Genomic DNA, 20,549 nt, shown 5'->3' with positions numbered 1-20,549 from the left:
ATCTAACATTGAATATTGGCATAAGTCAAAAACTCTCGATAGGTTCGCGATGCTTTTATGTGAAATAACACTTTGACACTATTCGTATTTTGCCGTTCATTACATAGTTTCAGTGAGACACTTAGTAATTTTTTTATGGCAAATATTGAAACTTTTCGTTTTATCCCACTAGAACCTGAAGGGAAAACTCCCAAATTGAGGCATAAAAGTTTTGGTGTCTATTATTGTTCGATTAGGAGCGAGAAGTGATGTCTCTCAAAGCTAACAAAAAAAATAATCCTCCATGAGACATGATTTGAAATAATAAATGAGATTTTTCGGTTTTGTACTCCATTATTACTCAGTTCGGAGCAATCAAAGAGATCTTTCAAAGTTAATAACAAAAGACTACTCATTTTGACATTTTTTCGAAACAATAAGATAGTTCTTTCGTTTTTTTTACTCCATTATAACTCTTTTGGGAGCAGAAAGCGATGTCTCCCAAAGTGATGAATTCGGGAGTGTTATATTTACTTAATATGGGAGCAACATGCACTTCAGTATATAGAAAATTTTGCGATTTTGAATACGGGTTATTTATCAAATAAAAACAAACAAAGTAGTAGAAAATTTATCTTAAAGAATAATAATGAAATAACATATTAAAATGAACAGAAGATTTCATAAATGTCTATCGGTACATATTGCAATATTTATTCAAACTTATAGCGTATTATTTAATACCTCAAACTATTTTTTAGATTGGCCTTATTCTACATCAAAACGATGTTTAACGCGTTGACCTCCTTATGATGACCTTCGTCCAGAGCATCGGAGATTTAAAGTTCATGCTTTTAAGTCATCGATTAGGAGCCGTTTGTCGCATTCTTTAAAACATTTGCCTTTTAAGGAGGTCGAGGTCGAAGCTTACCGACAGACATACATTAAAAATCCTAATAAACCTCTAAACTGAAAGTTCCTGAGTACTCAGAGCTGACCGTATTTGCGTATTTGCACATGGAACCATGCTGTGCATATTAGGGCAATTCATCGAAACGTGTAAATACTGCGTAACCACGTATACCTCAGTGAGACACTTAGTAATTTTTGTATTGGAAATATTGACACTTTTCGTTTTATGCCGTTGTTCCGCAATACAAATGGAGTTTTTTCGTTCAAATACTTAGGAGCTGTCATTTATTTCTTATTTTCGCAGTCCAACACTTACTAAGTCTTTAGAAAAAGTCACAATTTGAAAGCTTACAAATTTTTCCTACAGAATGACTGCAAATAATAACAAAATCTTTGATTGGCTCTACCGAAATAAATAAAAGTTTGAGTTGTGTCGTTATTGCAGAGGACCATCGATTTGTACATATGGAGAAATATATTTGTAGGTACCTAAATACTATGGTTTAGTTTTTTCATCCATGCTTGCAGGATCCAAATACGCCGATTACCAAAGTCACGTTCTGCCACTTAAGATGCTGACTCATAAAATGGTGTTTAGTCTCCTCATGTAGCAAGTAGTCACGTGTAAATGTTGAGCAAACGAGTGTTGGTAATATATGTAATACCAGGGATGTTGCGAATATTTGCATTCGCATTCGTTATGCGAATGATTCGCATCATTTTACACATTCGCATCAAATGATACGAATGTTTTGCGAATGCGAATGTGTACATGGGCAGAGAGTCCACTCTGATATTGTTAAAATGGCTCTAAGTCTGTTTAACCAGGGTGCGGACAATAACCGGCTTTTAGCTTCAGGCGCCAAACGGTTAGTAGTATATCGAGCAACATTGATGGGCCTTCAACACTTACTGCTAAAAGTCTTATAAGCAACCTAGAAAGCGAAGACTCGGATGTAGAATTTGGAGACATTAAAAAATGTGTAATTAAAGCTCAATTGAAGGAAGAAAAACGAGCTCATCTCGGTGAAAATCCTCTCGATTGGTAGAAAACTAAACTAAAATACGACAAATTGACAGATCTGGTCAGCAAATATTTGAGCGCTCCACCCGCCAGCGTTCCAAGTGAGCAATGGTTCAGTGCAGCCGGCCTTATATATGAGCCTCATGGGAGAAAAGGCAGCAAAATTACTTTTTTTTTTTGAAATATGTTATGCCCGTTTTGAACTTTGACTACTAGATTAAGCACTCGTTCAATGTTCTAATAATTTACAAAATTGTTAAGTAATAAAACCGATGACTTAAGTTGATTATAGTTTTATAATGTTATTCCTAACATTCGCATTCCAAAAATTCGAATTCGCATTCACGAGTGTGGAAAATATGACATATGGAATCGAATTAGGCGATGGGAACCGCTTACCCTTTCGCTTCAAGAAGACAACATGTTAACATGGGCATGTCATTGGCCGTAAACCCTTAGCCGCAGCATTGCCTTCGAATGCCTAGATAAGTACATACTTACATATATCCAATTGAAAACAGAAAATACAGATTGTCTTAGAAGATTAAAATTAATTAAAATTTTTATAAATCAGTTACAGTACATTCATACATTTGTATATATTTATGTAGGTATTTAGATCTTACTTAAAAATTGGCATGAACATACATTCATATTTAATTAAACTTAAAAATTTACTTCCTAACTTATGTACTTCTCTTCATTGACTGACTTCAACTTCGCTGTAAATTAAACAAAGCAAAACAAAAATAATTTTTGGATATTCATTCTATTTTTCAGCTGCCTACGGTGAATCATTCTACTTTGCATTCCCCGTAATGATTAAAAGCAATGAAATTAATAAAATATTGAAGAAAATTCTACTATGCATTACATTGCGTTATAGAACACTTACCACTAAAATTTTTTGCTGGGTAGGTACAGACATCCTCCTGGCTGCTGATCACACCGAACGTCAGCAACATTAGGTGAACAGTTTCTAGCTGTCTTCCACACACATCTGCGATGGATACTAAAAAAATCCTAATAATAATTATTTCATTTCAACAGTGCTATTGAGCTTTGTACAACGATTTGCTTATTAGGAAAAATGAAAAAAGCAAAAAAGTCCACATCAGACTTCTTTCTTAAGACTTCCTCAGGAAACAAATTTAAATTCAAACTAAATTCGTTAATTGTGAATATCTAACAGCAGTCCTTGAAAATCAACTCGTAACCAATCTAGGTTAGCATTGTTAGCAAAGGTAATGCTGGTTCTCAAGTTCGCTGGTTCTTAAGGCTTTTTTATTTTGTTTATACATAAAAGTCGGAACAAAATACCCGGCTATTCAGTCCGATGATATCGATATTGCTGATATTGATTTAAGTCAAATAATGTTACCCTACCTATACTCTGAATTTCAGCCCCCAGAGCCGCGTTCCGTCATCGAAAGTGTTACCGAAATCATGGCTCCAAAAAGTGAAGCGTGGAGAGATTTCCAAAGATTAAAAGATAGGAAATTGAAATGCAAAACTTGCCAGAAAATTGTTGCGTACTCTGGAGGACAACGAATTTGTTTGTACACTTGAAAAATTATCATTCTACAGAAAACAAGACGCTAAGTTACCAGAGTATAAATAACAGTGAATATGTTAGGAGTAAATACAAATAAATATATTTTTATAAACAAAGGTAATTGACATCAGCTCGCCTGAAACAACTACTCAAAAGGAGGATCGCAGCAATTGAGTTTCGAATCGCAATACAGAGTATACGTCCTAGACTTGCTTGTGAGGAGGGGAAAATCAAAGTTGTTGAACTCTGGTTACTATTTTTTCAAAATAATTAAAGTGCATCTTAGCCACAGTAACTTCGTGATATAAATTTATGCTTATTCGTGTTTTTTTTGATAGTTTTACGTATATGTATTTGGCGTTTATAAATTAAAAAAAAAACAACGAAACGAAAACGAAATATACGCAAAACTGCAAACTAACAAACCAACGAGTTTGGTGTCAATCGATATTGCCGATATTCAATATATCGATATTATTTTAGTAGATATATCGGTATCGAATATCGTCAATTTGGAATATCGCGATACCGATATATCAAATTTTCATTGCCGATACGCATCCCTAATGCGGATGAATTAAAAACCTTTCTGAAATTGGACAGTAACCAAACAAAGTAAAAGCTTTGTTTGTCAAAATAAGAATATTACATTGTTTTATTAATGAAAAGTTTACAAAATATTTATTATCCAAAATTAGGGACGACTTTAAATTAATGTTCAAAAAACTAAATTTCTGTCCATATACATATGTAGCTATGTAACTAAAGTTTTTACAAATATGTGTAACAAAACAGCGAACTTTTAGGCCGAAACATGCATATGAAGTCAAGCATACTGAAAGTTGGAGCAACTCTGAAATAAGCCGCAAAGTGCAGTTTTTATGTGGTTTTTATACTCTGGTTTTACCACATACTACTGAGCGAATTCCCTACGTTCGCTTTTCGGCTTTATTGCTTCGTTGCTTATCTGATGAAAAAACTCATGCATTACGCGCTAAAGTGTTCCCCTTTTTGCAAGTTTTTATAGTCTGGCGCGGATACATAATATGCATAAATATTTGCATTTATACATATGTATACTTGCATATGTATGTATATATTCATACACGTAAATTGCATGTGTGTGTGTATTTGATAAATGCAAGTAGTGTCTGCGTCTACTTCCGCTTTTTGTTTATCTTTATCTCTTATATCGTTAAGCTTTAATGCCACTTGTGGCAACATTTTGCAATACACTTGCGCTTTCCTTAATTACTTCAAAGTTGATAAGACTTTTATGTGCTAAGTAATGTTGTGTTTATACACTCTGATTAAAAGACGTAATACTATGTCTCCATTGGGAGATTTACCTATTAAGATCTAATAAATCCAGTTGCTAAATCACAACCGAGGGTTGTGCTTTTCAGGGTGAACTTAACATAATTTTTCACTTTGAACAGCTTCAAACAATCTGCAATGATGCAGAAATATTCTCGGGTCTTTAATAAAAGGCCTTAGAGAAAATAGTTCCCTCAAGGTTTTATACTTTGAAACGAAAAGACCCCTGTCGTCTTTATTAACTAGGCACCAAAAACTGCAGATTCTAAAGTATTAAAATCTACAATTCGTTTTATTGTGAGTTCGCAGAATTGTCAACAAACATTAGACGCAACTAAATATGAGACTGATGAAAATTAACCAAACGTCATGCTTGAGTCGAATAGCAATTGAACGCTTTTTAAAACTCAACGAGTCGTAGGTACACACACATCATGGTATTGTTGCAGGCCGACTCTCTCTCCCTCATGAAACTTTATTTATGAAAGCGAGCTAAGTCCGCTCACTAATGTTCGATGACCAAGGTTTTCGTCGACTCTTTCTACTTAGTTAATCTGATAACCACAAGTAGAATTAGCAGACCGTCCGAGTTTTTACACTCAATGTGTTATTATGTTTCTGAATGAAAGTACAGGGTGGCGCCGATAGCTATATGGTTTAAATGGTTTATATCTTTTTTATTTAGGCGATTATTATAATTTTTTTTTGAAAAATGATATCCTGTAAGTGATGTCCATTTTCTGATTCGCACATACGTGCTCTTTTAAGCATATTTTCCATAACTTTTCGCAGAATTTCGGGTGTAATGGCCATGATTTTATTTCGAATGTTGGTTTGGAGTTGGAGAATGGTTCTTGGTTTGTTAACGTACACTCTTTCTTTCAAATATCCCCAAAGAAAACTGTTAAAGGGAATTCAAACCATATAGCCCATTCGGCGCCACCCAGTATTATAACCAAAAATTTGAGGTTTTTTTGGCCGAAATTACGATTTTTTCAAGGTAAAATGACGCTTTTTCAGCAAAGCATTCGGCAACGCTGCTAGGAGGCCATTTCCAGGCGTGGATCCCGTTGGCATAGAGTAAAAAAAAAAACTGTTATTATATATTCTGAGCCTTCTGAATATATGAGTCCAAAAGAAGTTCTAGGTAGGTAAGAAATACATATAAGTTTCAAAAACAAAACAAAAATTTACTCTTATATGAATCCTTTAGGATTCATATATGACCCAAGTTATGAGCCAGCACCTTGTGCCAATTTAAAGTCAATAAACATTTGAAATTTATATTTAAACTTCTTTATACAGAAATTGAAGATAATTAGAAAACAAAAAATGAACAAAATTTAGCTGCAGCTGCTACTATTAAATGTATGTTGAAATGTGTATATGCACGTAAGTATGTATGCATGTTATTTGAAAGAAATTTTTGCTGAATGCCTTTGCAAATATAGTACGTTCAATAAGACTCAAAGAACAACCTAAAATAAGAGTCCGAATGTAGTAATTTATGAGGCCGATAAGAGCCTTAATAAGAGTTTGAAATGATTCATATATGAGACTAAAAATTCTTTTAAGGGTCCAAAATTAGCCGTATACGAGGCCGATAAGAGTTCAATATGACTGAATTTAAGCTCATATAAGTCAACCTTCGGAGGTAGGGAAACACCCTTATATCGGACTGTTAAATCTTAAATTGCATTAAACGAGCAATTCTTGTATATATGTACATTAGAGTTGTTCATAAAAACACTCTTTGTGGAAATTCATAAACGCTACATCAGAATTTTGTTATTTGTGATGATAAAAGAGATACGTATTTTTTTATTTTGAAAAAAATAAGTTCTTTTAGAGGTCGCGCTGGTTGGTTTTTTAAAAAAACGCTGATGGTCTCCATTTTTTTTATTTTTGTGACATGTTAAAATGCAGCTAAAAATGTGGTTTTTACATATAATTACTCTGGTATTATTGGGGAAGTTTCCCTTAATTACATACCTGGCTTGGGTAGTTAGAATGGGCCTAGTTCCCGAAAATATTCTCTCGAAAAGACATTGATACTGAACGATTTACGCATTGTCATGGGTTGGAACTTGTTACCAAGGGGTTTCTGAGGTTGCTAATTAGGAATCTGAAGTCAGTACAGAGAGCGGTTAGGAGTTTCAAACAAATCCAATATTTTTTTTAAAGTTGGTCGCCATCTTGGATCCACCATTTTGAATTGTGAAAATCTGAAAACAGATTCGTAATCAGCAACCCCAGAAACCCACTGGAAACGAGTTTCACCTCTTGACAATGCTTAAAACGTTCAGACACAACGTTTTAATTTTAGTAACACTTTTTTAAATTTGATCGTCATATTCGATCCGCCATTTTTTTCAATTCAATTCAATTCAATTTATTAAGTCTATGATTTTTATAAATCTTGCAGACTAGCAATGCAAAACTTACAGACTAGAAAAACAAATCTTACAGACTAAAAAGATACATGCGTATGCTATTAAATATAATATGAAGCTGGTTTAGAACCAAAACATGACCTCGAAAGTGCGAAATCCAGATCAAGACTACAAAAAATTTTATTAAATTCTGCGAGAGCCCTCGAGATGGGATCAAAATTAAAGTAATTAGCTCGGATTATCTTGACATTAAACGGATAATGCGCGCGGAGAGTTCTGCGCGGGACATTAAAATTTATTTGTGCTAAAAGTTCCGGACAGTTAACCAAACCACAGATTAGGTCATAAATAAACATCAGAGTTTGAATAGAACGCCTGGACGCCAGTGACTTCATGCTTATGAGGGCACAACGGGCACTATAAGATGGTAATGGATCAGAGAAGCGAAGCGGTTGAAGAGCAAATCTGCTAAAACTTCTTTGTACTCTTTCAATTCTCTGAGAATGAACAGCATAAATCGGGCTCCATATTATCGATGCATATTCTAATTTCGAGCGCACTAAGCTTTCATATAAAGTTTTCCTGGTGTATGGATCTTTGAAGTCTTTGGCATATCGCCGCAAAAAAGCCAAGTTACAATAGGCCTTTGGTAAAATAAAACTTATGTGATTTGAGAATGTAAAGCCTGAGTCAAACATTACTCCAAGATCAACAAACTCACTAACAGTAGAAAGGTTGTCATCAAAAAGTTTATAAGTAGACATATGGATATTGAGGGTTTTCGAAAGCTTCATATGGAAGCATTTTTTAATATTAAGGCGTAAATTATTAATAATACTCCAATTAGCTAAGTTATTAAGATCGTCCTGTAGCAGGACAACATCTGAGAAGCTTGCTATGGTTCTGAAAATCTTTAAGTCATCTGCATAGAGCAGATAATTCGAGTTCCTAAAACAAGATCCTATATCATTAATAAAAAGAAGAAATAGAATTGGTCCGAGAATACTACCCTGAGGAACCCCAGATGTGGCTACGAAAGAATAAGACTTAGTGTTCTCAATTTCCACAAATGATATTCTGTTGCTGAGATAAGATCTAATCCAGCATAAAAAGGTAGAATGGAAACCCATTTTTTCGAGCTTGTACAATAGTATACTATGGGTAACAGTATCGAAAGCCTTAGCAAAGTCTGTATAGATAACATCTACTTGTTGGCCAGTCTTAAATGACGAAACGCAAAATTGTGAAAAAGTAGCGAGGTTCGTAACCGTGGATCGACCGCTAATAAAACCATGTTGACACTCATCTATGGAACCTTTAATTGCAAACAATAACTTCTCTTTAACTACTTTCTCAAAAAGTTTCGAGCAGTTAGAGAGTTTCGAGATCGGTCTATAATTAGCTACATTATTCTTGTTGCCAGATTTAAAGATTGGAGTGATAGAGGCTATTTTCCATCGGTCAATAAACTTACCACTCGCTAATGAGAAATTAAAAATATAATACAGAGGTTTGCAAAAAGACATACTGCATTTCTTCAATATAAATGACGAGAGTCCGTCAGGATCGCATTTTAATGAGGATTTAAGGGCAGCAATACCATTTATTACGTCAGTTTCCGAGATTGACAAGGACCCCAAACAGACCGTTTTAGCAACACCGGCACAGAAACTACCAGCCGTATTGCTTGAAACAAAATTTGATTTGAAAAAATCAGCAAACAGGTTAACAGAATCCAGTAGGCATTCAGAAGATGCACCGCAGTAAGTCATAGAAACCGGAATATTAGAACAACCCTTCTTAGAACGAATATGTTTCCAAAAAGCTTTAGGGTTTTCCTTCAGCTCATTTTCATACCTAGAAATATATTCTTTATATAGGAATTTATCCAGCACATTAAAATCTTTACTATATCTCATATAATTTTCCTTATGGAGGTTATTATTAGAAGCTTTATAAAGTTTAAAAAATTTGTTCCTAAGATTTTTCAATTTCTTGAGGCGCTTGGTATACCATGGAAGTTTATGCTTTCGCTCAGGTAGTAAAGAAAGATTATTAGTAAAGATTTCATATATATTGCATAGGAAAACATCGAAGCATTCCTCAACACTTTTCGAGTGGAAGATAGATAGCCAATCCACTTCGAGAATTTCAGCATTTAGGGAGTCAAAGTCCGCATCACGAAAATTAAAACTAATATTGGAGATTGCACTTGAACTTGAAAGAAAATTAACAAACTCGACGGAGAGAGAAAGTGGAACATGATGCATATCTGATTTACATATCGGGAATGTGGATTCAGAGACTTCAAAGGTTAAATTTTCATCAACAAAAACCAGATCCAAGAGATTATGTAATGAATTGAAAAACGAATTAATTTGGGTGAGATTAATACTAAAGAGGCTATCAATGAAATTTATTTCATGCGAGCTATTCACATTTGTGGGCGTTAAAATACCGTTATTAAGAAAATTTAACCAAGTAATTTTGCTCAGGTTAAAGTCTCCTAGGATACAAAAATGACTGTCTTCATTTGCTTCATAAAGACTCATAATATTGCTTATATGAGTAGCATATAAAGAATCAGCGCTAGACGGTGGTATGTAAGATACACAAAAATATATTTTGCCAAGATTACCAAAAATGCATACACAAAGCTGATCTAGGAGAGAATCATCGTTTTCCAGCTGAACTAAAGATGAGCGAAGCTTGAATTAAAAAAAAATTGACTTTAGATTCGTATTCGGCGACCTCAAAAACTCCCGAGTGCGGGTTTTCAAACCAATCCAATAATTTAAAAAAAAATTTATCGCCATTTTGGATCCGCCATTTTGAATTTAAAAAAACTGACTTCAGGTTCCTAATTAGCAACCCACGAAACCCCCTGATAACAAGTTCCAACCCATGACAACGCGTAAATCGTTCAGTAGCAACGTTTCAATTTTATTAGTCTCTTTTCGAGAGCATATTTTCGGGCATTAGGCCCATTCTAACTACCCAAGACAGGTACGTAATTAAGGGAATGTTCCCCAATAATACCAGAAAATTTATATACAAAAATCACATTTTTACCTGAATTTTAACATGTCAAGAAAACAAAAAATTGAGAATATCAGCATTTTTATAAAAAACCGACCAGCGCGTCCTCTAAAAAAACTTTTTTTCAAAATAAAAAAGTACGTTTCTTTTTTTTATCACAAATAACAATAATTTGAGATAGCGTTTATGAATTTCCAAAAAAAAAATTTTAACCACTCTAATATACATATATATATATATATATATATATATCTATGGCGTTCTCGGAAACGGCTCTAACGATGTTGATAAAATTTTGTACACAGAAAATGTTTTGGATTTTAAGGTTATCTGAATAGGCACTATCTCCTAGAAGGCTCGTATAAGATTTCCACCTATTCGAAATTAGTTACAAATTAATTACAACATCATAATATGGGTATCAATTGGAAGGTATTTTAAAGATACCTAATTAAAAACTATTTTTAGGGTTGCCACCTAATTTGAATCGCATATTTATTTAATTTTTTGTGGAAAAAAAGGTCAAATATTACTATTTATGGGTACCAAGAAAAGGTTCTTAAACAATACTTTCCCTGTATACATAACGTTATCCCTTAAGACAATAGTGTAAGGTTGCCACTTATTTTCGATTCTACACAATTTATTTAAAACATCGCAATATGTATATCAAATGAAAGGTATTGTTGTTAACTTTTTGTTGAGAAAATATTTTACATCAGGGATTCCGCGCTTCTTTGTAATAAAAATTTTTATTTTGTTAATTTCAATCAGTTTTTTTTAAGTATACACAGTACATATGTATACGCTCAAGATATGTACCATTCATTCCAGGTATTTCATTTACTTAATAGATATCGAAATCCAATTTTTTTTTTATTTCCTAAATATTTTTATAAAGCTATCCAAATCTTGAAACCTTTAAAAAGAATATGTACTCCGGGCAAAGCTCAGTCAACCTGGTACTGAACTCATTATGAGCGTAAAGGCTCCGAAATATGACTCCTTAAAGACTCATTTATTACTCCAAATGTTTGCTGGGATTAAAATTTTATTTAAACTCATATATTTGTATCTATGTAAGACCTATGTAAATGAAGAAAATTATTTTTAAAATGATTGGCCCATTTAGCAATGACGTAAAATCGAGACCTTCGCTGCCTCACAGTTTACTTTGAGATAAGTGCGTGCAAATGTACACCCTGCAGGGAAGCTACTAGTTGCGAACTAGAATTCTACCGGTTTGCGTTTCAGCCGAACTAGTTCACGTTCTATCCTTTTTCAATGTTAGCGACTGGTATTTTTAACATTGCGATGTCCTACGAGATGTCAATTGTCAGGCTATGCATCAGCATCTACTAGTATAAATACCAGTAGCATCATACCAGTTGATGAGATTGTCTGCCAATTCATGTCCCGTGAAAAGCATAAGTGTGCCTTTTGGCTCGCGACGCTCCAGCAGTCACAATGGCCGACAGAGCAAAGCACTCGCGTGGTAAGCCTGAGGTCCCAGGTCCAAATCCTGGCGCAGGGAAATTTTATTTTATTTTATTTTTATTTTTTATAAATTTATTTTTTTGTTTAGGCTGTTTATTGTAATTTTTTAATTTTATCAAAAAATATTCTTGTTTAATTACTTTGTTTTTTATAGCACAAGCATTTCTTCCTAAATGTTTTTTTTGCATTGCAATTAGGTTTTCAAATTTGTTATTTATTTATAAATTGAATAAATTATTATTACTTACATTTATTTAACTTTAAAAATCTGAACCCCCCCAAGCGGCCTCGAACCTGCGATTTCAGAACCAGAACCAGTAGTCTTCACGTGACGCCACAGCCGAGATTTGTAAGAAAAGCAATTAATTGCGTTTTATTTTTGGCTTTGGCAATTCAAATGCAGATGTCGCTGATCGCCTAAGTTTTTCGAAATTGTCGAACTGGTAGGCACATACTAGTTAATGAACTAGTATTTTTTCTGACTGGTTTGGCTTTTCACTGCCGGGCACACTCTAAAAAATTTTTGTTTAAATTTGCGCATATTAAGATAGGTAACCAGTTTCCTCACTTAATGAATGCAAATTTACACACTGCTTGCTTAATTTTACTTATCATGTGTGGCGTAGAACAAATTTCAAATTTGTTTTTTGAGTTTTAAACATTTATTGTTCACATTTTCACAGTTTACACATAAAATGTTTAAAGTTTCCTCTAAAAATTTTTCGTTTAAATCTACGCATATAAAGAGAGGTAACCAGCTCCTCTCCTAGTGTGTGCAAAATTAAACACTGTCTGTTTACTTTTACATATCAAATTTGTCACATAGCGCACTCAAAGTTTGGATTTTGGGGTTAAATTTATTATGATTTAAGAAATTTTGATAGACAAAAATTTCTTTTCCATTTCTTGTGCGTCATTTTGTAAGAATTTTTCTTTTTTCTTGAGAGCTCTTTAAAGTTTAACTGCGAATGAAAACATTGTCCTAAAATATGCAATGCATACTCACTTACTGTTGATTTTTACACTTTACAGCCTAAAAAAGTTTACCACTGATATGTACTTAATAAGCATTCGAAGATTTAATTTGCTAACCTCGAATTCGTTCCACCAAAATTAGCTACATGATAAAAATACAAGTTCAGTTAAATTTTCGTTATTCGAAGTATTTAAAAATGAGAAACCAGAAATCGACGAAAATGAATAAAACAGTGCAAAAATTTCGTGAAATTAATTATATTATTTATATTAAAATTCTTTTGTAAAATTTTGTATTACTTTTGAAAGTTGAGTGCATCTTTAACCGTTAATTTTTTTATGATTTAATAAACCATCTAAACCAAATTACGGGACGACCCTTAAGGTACCATCTTTCCGGTAAAAAAAGAATTATTGGAATCGGTTCACGCGGTGCAAAGTTATGCGGTGGAATAAATAAAAGAAGTAAAAATACGCCAAAGAATTGATAACCTTCCTTTTTTGAAGCCGGTTGAAAATGTCCGAGTTCTTTGTAAATTTTATGTTAATAAAATGCGATTTATGAAACTTTAAAAAGTTTATTTATTTATTTCATACTGTACATAAAACTTGCATAAATGTTTTTTAAAGAGCGAATTTTCAGTATTTTCTGATGATATATATTTAGAAGTATAAATCCTTTCCCTTAAAAAAATATATTCCTGCGTGCGCCCCTGGCACTTAATATTTATTATTTGTAAAAAATATATTTTTACTTTCAAAATGTTTGTGATTTTAAACATTTCGGGTGTATATTTATGTGTAAATTTTAAACAACTCATGTTCAAAATCAAATCTTGAAAATCTTGTGCATATACTTGAACTGATTCTGGTTGAAAAATAAACACTTTTCAGTAGTAGTTTTACATGCACTTTTTTGATTGCACATATTACACCATATACTCCGATTTATTTATTATATGAATTACTTATTACAAACTTAGCCCATAATATCCATAAATACTCTGCATAATTTCGACTTACTAATGTATTTATAAAATTTCTTCTCATTACAGCTGGACAGCAAAAGCAGTCCGCTAGCCCTGCTAGCGCAGACGTGCAGCGCAATCGGTGCGGATACTACCAACCCGAAACTGCTTGCCGCCAACATCGAAAAATCAACCAAATCGTCGCTGAAGTCTGGTGGCGTTGATGGACGCGACAAATCCTCGCCGGTTAGCAGTCAATCATCGTCCGTGTCAACCGGGTCCGTGGAACACATCAAATCCAGCTTTAAGCCATATGAGTCGAATAATAACATAACAAACAACAATCATATGCGAGACAGACTTGAATTAGAGACAGAACGCGCCACCAATCTAAGTACTGGTGCGTCTGCGAACAGTTTAAATCTCATCGGCAATAGCGGCCGAGTGCGAACACCAAAGAGCAATGGCAGCGGCAGCGTTATGCTGTTGAATGGCCAACAGCAGGCAGCACAGCTGCAACAACAACGTTGTGATTCAAACCAAAGTGCCACCTCACAGCGCGACTCGCCAGCGACCAGCATGAATGGTTTGCACAAGAGTTCGCCAATTGCCTCCGCTGGCGCTGTGATGGATTTGCAGCAACGTATAAGTAATAGTAGTAGTCCGCAGCAACGCTCCTCCTCCAAGGAATCGGCGACGTTGAGTCACACAACTAGCAGTGCGCAAATGAGTCCAAGTGCTGCGGCTGCAGCAGCTGCTAGCCAATCACGTTTGCAATCGGCCACTGACACGGCCATCGCTGCTGCCAAAGAAGCCAACTACGTTAAAGCGTTACATGCTGCGGCTGCCGCTGCAGGTGTGCCGACGACGAGCTCAGGTTCCTACTATGCTGGCTATCCGGGTGGTAATCCCTCAAGCGGGCTACCATATGCAATGGACGTGATGACGGCGAGCGCTCTAATGTCACAGCACCATCCAATGTTTAAGGCTGCCGCTTTACATCCTTACTTGAACTACGCCCGTCTGAAGGGCATCGATCCAGCCACCATGATGACACCGAATATCTGCCGTGATCCCTACTGCACCGGTTGTCCATCCTCGCCGCATTTTCTCAACAAAGCCGCCGGGCAGCCATGTCCTGCCGGTTGCCCACAGTGTGAGGGTAGCAGTGGTAAATCGTCATCGATGGGCGGAGGCGGCTCTTCGGCTGCAGCCGCCGTTGCAGCAGCGGCCGCTTCATCATATCACGCGCAATTGGCTGCGCTGGCTGCTGCCTCACAAATGCCCTACGTCTGTTCGTGGATCAGCGCCGATGCGGCGTATTGCGGTAAGCGCTTCGCCACCTCCGATGAGCTGTTTCAACATTTGCGCACACACACCGCATCGCTGCCTGACTCAGTGCTGAGCGCTGCTGCTGCAGGCGGTATCCCACCCACACATCCGCTATTTCAGCGCACTTACCCCACACCGCCGTTGAGTCCCCTGTCCGCTGCACGCTATCATCCATATGGCAAACCGTCCATGCTACCACCGCCACTTGCCTCTGCAGCTGGCACATTGAGTGGTTTGCCGATGCCACCACACCCGGCGCTAGCGCAGTACTTTGCGCCCTATTCTCTTTACGGACCGCCTCGGATGGGATCATCGCATCCATAGTAGGACGCAGTGAGCGCAAGAGCTCGAGACGCCTACAGAGCGCACCTGAAATAAATGGACTCATTGGTTGAATAGCTGATTCGTTTTATCTTTGCAGTCAATTTTGGCATTGAATGTCTTTCCTCTGATAATTTCTTTACACTGGAAAAAATGTATCTACAAAACGTAGCAGGCACGAATTATTGTTGCGTAAAATGCTAGTGATGTAACATATTATATGTACATACGTATGTGTGTGATGTACGTTTGTATGTGCGGTTTCGCATACGCGCAGAAGCATGCAATTACTTGTACTGTATGTAATTATAATTACTAAAAATATGCAAATAATTATTGTCATTGTACAGAGCATTTGTGCCACCTGGCGCGATGCTACAAAAATAAAAGAAGAAATATTTATTTTATTAACTAAATAATTAAAATGTTTATCAAAATTAAAAATAAATAAAATGTATGTATGTATAATCTAAATATCAAAATTAAAGTCGAAACAGCGTTGTTGTATATTTTAAAGTCTAAATTACGAATGGCGTCTATGTTGTAATAAAATTACAAGTAAATGTACTCTAAGGTTCAATTAAGTCATCAGCAAAGAAATAATAAAATCACGTCAAACATTAATTGTTTAATAGATTCATTATTTGAATACGGATTTGAACGAGCAAGTAAGTACAAAATATCATTTGAACATTGACATAAATTGATAGGGTATTTAAATTTTCTACACATACCACCAAAATTGTTTGTGTGCTTTTATCGCGTATACACCAAGCACAAGCAAATGTTTAAAATGAAATAAATAGGCGGGAAGGACGTCCAATTTTTGCACCAAATCAACGAAATTAAAGTTAAACACCGATATACTATTCTATGTTGCCGTGGCCCGATTATAGAAGAACGCATACCTGCGTGTTCGTCTCGGCGAGGAGAAGGCTTATATCTAGGTTAGAGCATAAAAAAGGAGCTACCACCGCTTAAAAAAATAGATACGATTAAGTTAAATTAATTACTACAATATGAGTATCAATTGAAATGGTTTTGAAAAGGCTTTATTTGTAAATAACATGTGGGAGGGTTACCACCTATTTAAAAATCAAATTCAACTTTAATTAAGGGAATAAGAGACAAATTCGTATTACAAAAATAAAACGTGGCGACCCTCATCAAACATATTTCTGGATTAAAGTTCTCAAAAATACTTTTAATTTGATATCCATTTTAATTGTGTTAGTAAAATTTTGGATAATCGAAAATAAGGGGCACCATTAAACTAATATACTAACGGATAACACTCACAACATAGGAAAAGAGTTGTTTAAAATCTTTCTTTCAGTATCCGTGAATAAAAATATTGTATCTTTATTTCTAAACAATAATTCAAATAAATATAAAATGGAAAATAGGTAGCAACCCTATTAACAATATCTCTTAATTGGGGATTTTTAAAATACTTTTCACGTCATAGCCAATATGAGGTTTTATTTAACTTATAAATAGTTTCGAATAGATGGCAACTTTGTACGAATATATCCAGAGATAACACCTGTCTAGATAACCTTAAAATCAAAAACATTATCAGAATATAAAATAGTATAAAAATCGTTAGAGCCAAATTTTGACTAGAACTTACCGTTGAGAATAGAACTTTTTTCTAAAAATGACTGTCAACTATTTTCTTCCCCTTTAACTCACAAAGTTTTAAATTCAACCTTCCCCGCCCCCATCTCCTTTATTAAATAATTTTACAGAACACCCTATACATGTAAATAAAGCTGGTACAGTACTGTAGCAGTATTTTTGGTTAATTTTTCAGCAGTAGTAAATATTTCAAATGGTCACTTCACAGTCAACCGCACATTTTCAGGAGTTTTTTTTTTGTTTTCAAACTACGAACTGTTAAGCATAACAACTAGCACGAATCTCAGCTCCGTTGAGTGGTGTTACATAACTTTATAACTGTAATTAATTTCTCGAACCCATTGGTTTTCAAACTGTGGGCAATCGAACAAACTAATGTGTAATGGCGTTCTCGTTTCTACAAAACATGTTGCCTTCTCATTGCCCTCTTCTTAGTATTTGTGCGTAGAGGGCAAAGAGAAGGTAACATTCTTCGGTAGAAACGAAAACGACATAAGTTTGATAAAAAAAAGTAGTTTTTCTGTTCAAAAATGTTAAATCGCTGACATGGAAAAACCGAAAATTACTCTGTATGAAAAAATCATGTTACTTCTTTCTTAGTTCATGAAAATGTATACAAAATGATCAGAACCATTACCGTCTGTTTGAACCCAATCTGGTCCCACAGTTTTTGAGATATCAGACTAAAATTTGATAAGTGCGTGTATTTTTATAACGCATTAATCGTTTGTGGGAATCACCAAAATCGAAACGCTGTAACTCGTAGTTCCCATAAAACTGATTGTTCAGAAATGAGATTTTTTGTCATAACTCGTCCATTTATGCAGCTAGGAAATTTCAAATTATTTTCACCTATTATGCGGTGCTACAAAAAATATACCCGAAACAAAACCTAGTGTAGGTTGTAGCTATGGTCGAGTACAACATTAAAATAGATTCCTTATTGTTCCCGAAACCCCATTTTTTTATTTCAAAACAACTCTTATGTTCGTACTTGATGCACTTATTTATTAACAGCTTGACTATTTTTCATCAGATTTTTGAAATCGAACAAAAACCAGTCTCCCCGCTCTTATAACGGTAATTTCAAAAAACTCAAAGCTAGCTATATTTTGGGGGGAGTAGGTTTTGTTCGATTTAAAAATTTTCAAGGCGGGGCTTAAGAGGTTAAGAACAATATGTATATAGTGTGCTCGAGATGAATCAGTTTTATAGTTACGCACATATATGAGTGAGCGGCGCCACGCCCATTTTCCTTAATACTTTTGACAAATAAATTTTTTGCTTTTGATGAGCTCCTTAGCCACACTGCTCAAAAAATCTGAACGTCCGGTACATACATACCAGGGTGATTTTTTTCGGCGACTATTTTTTTTTTACTTCCACCTCGAAATTGTGTAGGAAGTACCTGAAAACAAGTTCCCGGAAAATTTTATATTGATATTAAAGGCTCAAATTTTCAGAAAACTTTTTTTTAGGTATTTGTAGTGGCGCTACAGTATTAGTCTATCTCAGTTGCACATATTATACACAGCGCACGGCAGTGTGCGCGAGTGACGAAAGCAGCCACAGTAGCATGCTGAAATGACTCGCTTATCACAGCGAACGGCAGGGCGCGCGAGTGACGAAAGCAGCCATAGTAGCATGCTGAAATGACTCGCTTATATATACACGAGATTTGGAAGTTTTTATCCAGACGTCCAATGGACATGTTTGAGATATTGTTGGAAAGGTCTTGCAGAGTGTGTCCAGAAAATGTATTCAAGCTTCATAAGCGATTAACCGGATTCTTAAAAATTAGGCTAAAGTGTTGCGAAACAAAAAACGTTTTTTTGCTTTTGCCGGTTTAAGGGGGCATGTGGGCACACCCAACATATTTAGTGTTATTCTATAGGCTAATACCTTTCAAACGATACCTTATATATTAAGTTCCGGCAACTAGTTGGAAAGATATAGAGGTATATGTGTTTTGGTTCGTGTCTCCACTACGAGATGCTTTGGTATGTATGTGGCGTCTGCACGTACCATCATTTAATTTTTTCAAACTTTCAGGAATTAAAGTACAAAAAAAAACTAAGATGGTTTTGTTCCAGGATGTTTTGATTCGTATGCCTTTGTGGGCGTGGCTGCTGACTGAATTTCAAAAAAAATTCAATTTTTTAAACTACAACTGAGACCGCACTACTCAGTCCATGTCAACTCTATCTTTTGTGTTTATGAAATATAAATATGTCATAACGTTATCGCCTGAAAACTAAAAATCGGGCTGCTGGAAATATAGGCCCCTATTATGAGTTGCATTCGATTTTCGACTGTGGTCGAAAGTGCTGAGCGAACGAATTTTCATTTGGTATTATGGCGCTCATTCGATGAAGAATAGCGCTATTGTGAATTTCGCTCGTTTAGGTTGTTCACAATAGTATATTTTTCACCGCTGAGAAGCTTTGTTTACAAATCGAGCAAACTAAATAGTGTGCTTATACATATTTATGCAAATTTGTTCTAATTAAAATGAAGTAAAAAAGAAAGCAATTTTATAAAAACGTGGTAAAATGAGCACAACGAGTTCTGGTTCAACGATTCGTCAGAGGGTGAGAGCTTAGTAAACTGGCCAGGAGTAGCAAATGCTCTCTTAAACATTTAAGTTTATTAGTCTTTCGAATATATTTTGATATACAATATATTTAAGAAATTTGTCTACAGATTCATTAAAAAGTTCCGACCATCTAAAGAGGCGTTTGTGAGCCAAATCTATTTAAAATATTTTAAAACTATCAACAGCGCTACGATTTTGTTCTCAGAGATCGTGCCAACAGAGCATTGGGATTTTCTTTCACAAGTAAAACCAGCCTTTCGAGCTTGTGTTTAGTATTCACGATGTTAGAACTGCATGAAATTAAAAAAAAAATTTTTAAATTAGTGTCTAGCCGCCAAAATGTAAGAAAACATATACAAAATCATACATTTTTCACAATTTTCTAACACTTCGTTACACCATCGAAAGCAAAATTCTGTTCGACAGAAAATTCGATACTCAACGAAAATTTCGACACGCCTGCATAGCTCATAATACGAATTTCACTTTCGATCTTCGATCTTCGATAGCCAGCGAAACCTTAACTTTCATCTGGTATATAGCTTATATCTGGGAAAACTCTTGTTGTGGAGATATTACGATTCAAATTGAAAAAATGTCGCTCCAAAAAGGGTCAAATGGTTAAAAATTAACATACTCGTCTAATTTGGTTACTTTAAGATATAAAAATAACATACCCAGTTCCCCGAAAAAAATTCCCATTCCCCGATTACCACTTAAACCGAAATTCCCTGCAAATCGGGGAATTTTCCGCGAGTTGACAAGTTGAAGGATGCAGCTGTGCTAATCACTTCGTACATGTCTTAGAAACCACAATTTGTGTGTATTTTAGAGTTTTTTTTTCAGTCATATACCGAAATTGTAACATTTTCAACGTTTTAATTGTAGTTATGTACACAGTATTTAACTATGCTACATGTGTTTATCACTCGCACTTAACCTACCTGGGAAGGCGCGTACAATATTAGCTACAGTTGTACATAAATATATATGTATGAAT

At 35.1% G+C, this 20,549-nt stretch overlaps 1 protein-coding gene across 4 annotated transcripts in view; it reads left to right on the top strand.

Annotated features, from left to right (window-relative positions):
• Positions 1-15,936, top strand: part of LOC118735346 (zinc finger protein Elbow-like) — a 228,093-nt gene extending 212,157 nt beyond the window's left edge. Inside the window, exon 2 of one of the 4 annotated variants that reach the window (XR_004992582.1) lies at positions 13,747-13,818. Coding sequence is in view for 1 of the 4 variants with exons in the window: in XM_036465044.1 (XP_036320937.1) it covers positions 13,747-15,315 (1,569 nt within the window). In the remaining 3 variants the exon portion in view is untranslated. Of the gene's footprint in view, positions 1-13,746 lie in introns of all 4 variants that reach the window. The other 3 variants (XR_004992587.1, XR_004992586.1, XM_036465044.1) reach the window with 3 other exon arrangements.
• Positions 15,937-20,549: the final 4,613 nt, after the last annotated feature.

This window comes from Rhagoletis pomonella, unplaced genomic scaffold, assembly GCF_013731165.1.
Source record: "Rhagoletis pomonella isolate Grant_MI unplaced genomic scaffold, Rhpom_1.0 Rhpom_scaffold_00003, whole genome shotgun sequence".
Classification (NCBI taxonomy): Eukaryota; Metazoa; Arthropoda; class Insecta; order Diptera; family Tephritidae; genus Rhagoletis; species Rhagoletis pomonella.
Note: the sequence above shows the minus strand (reverse complement) of the source record. Positions and strands in the feature narration are given on the sequence as shown.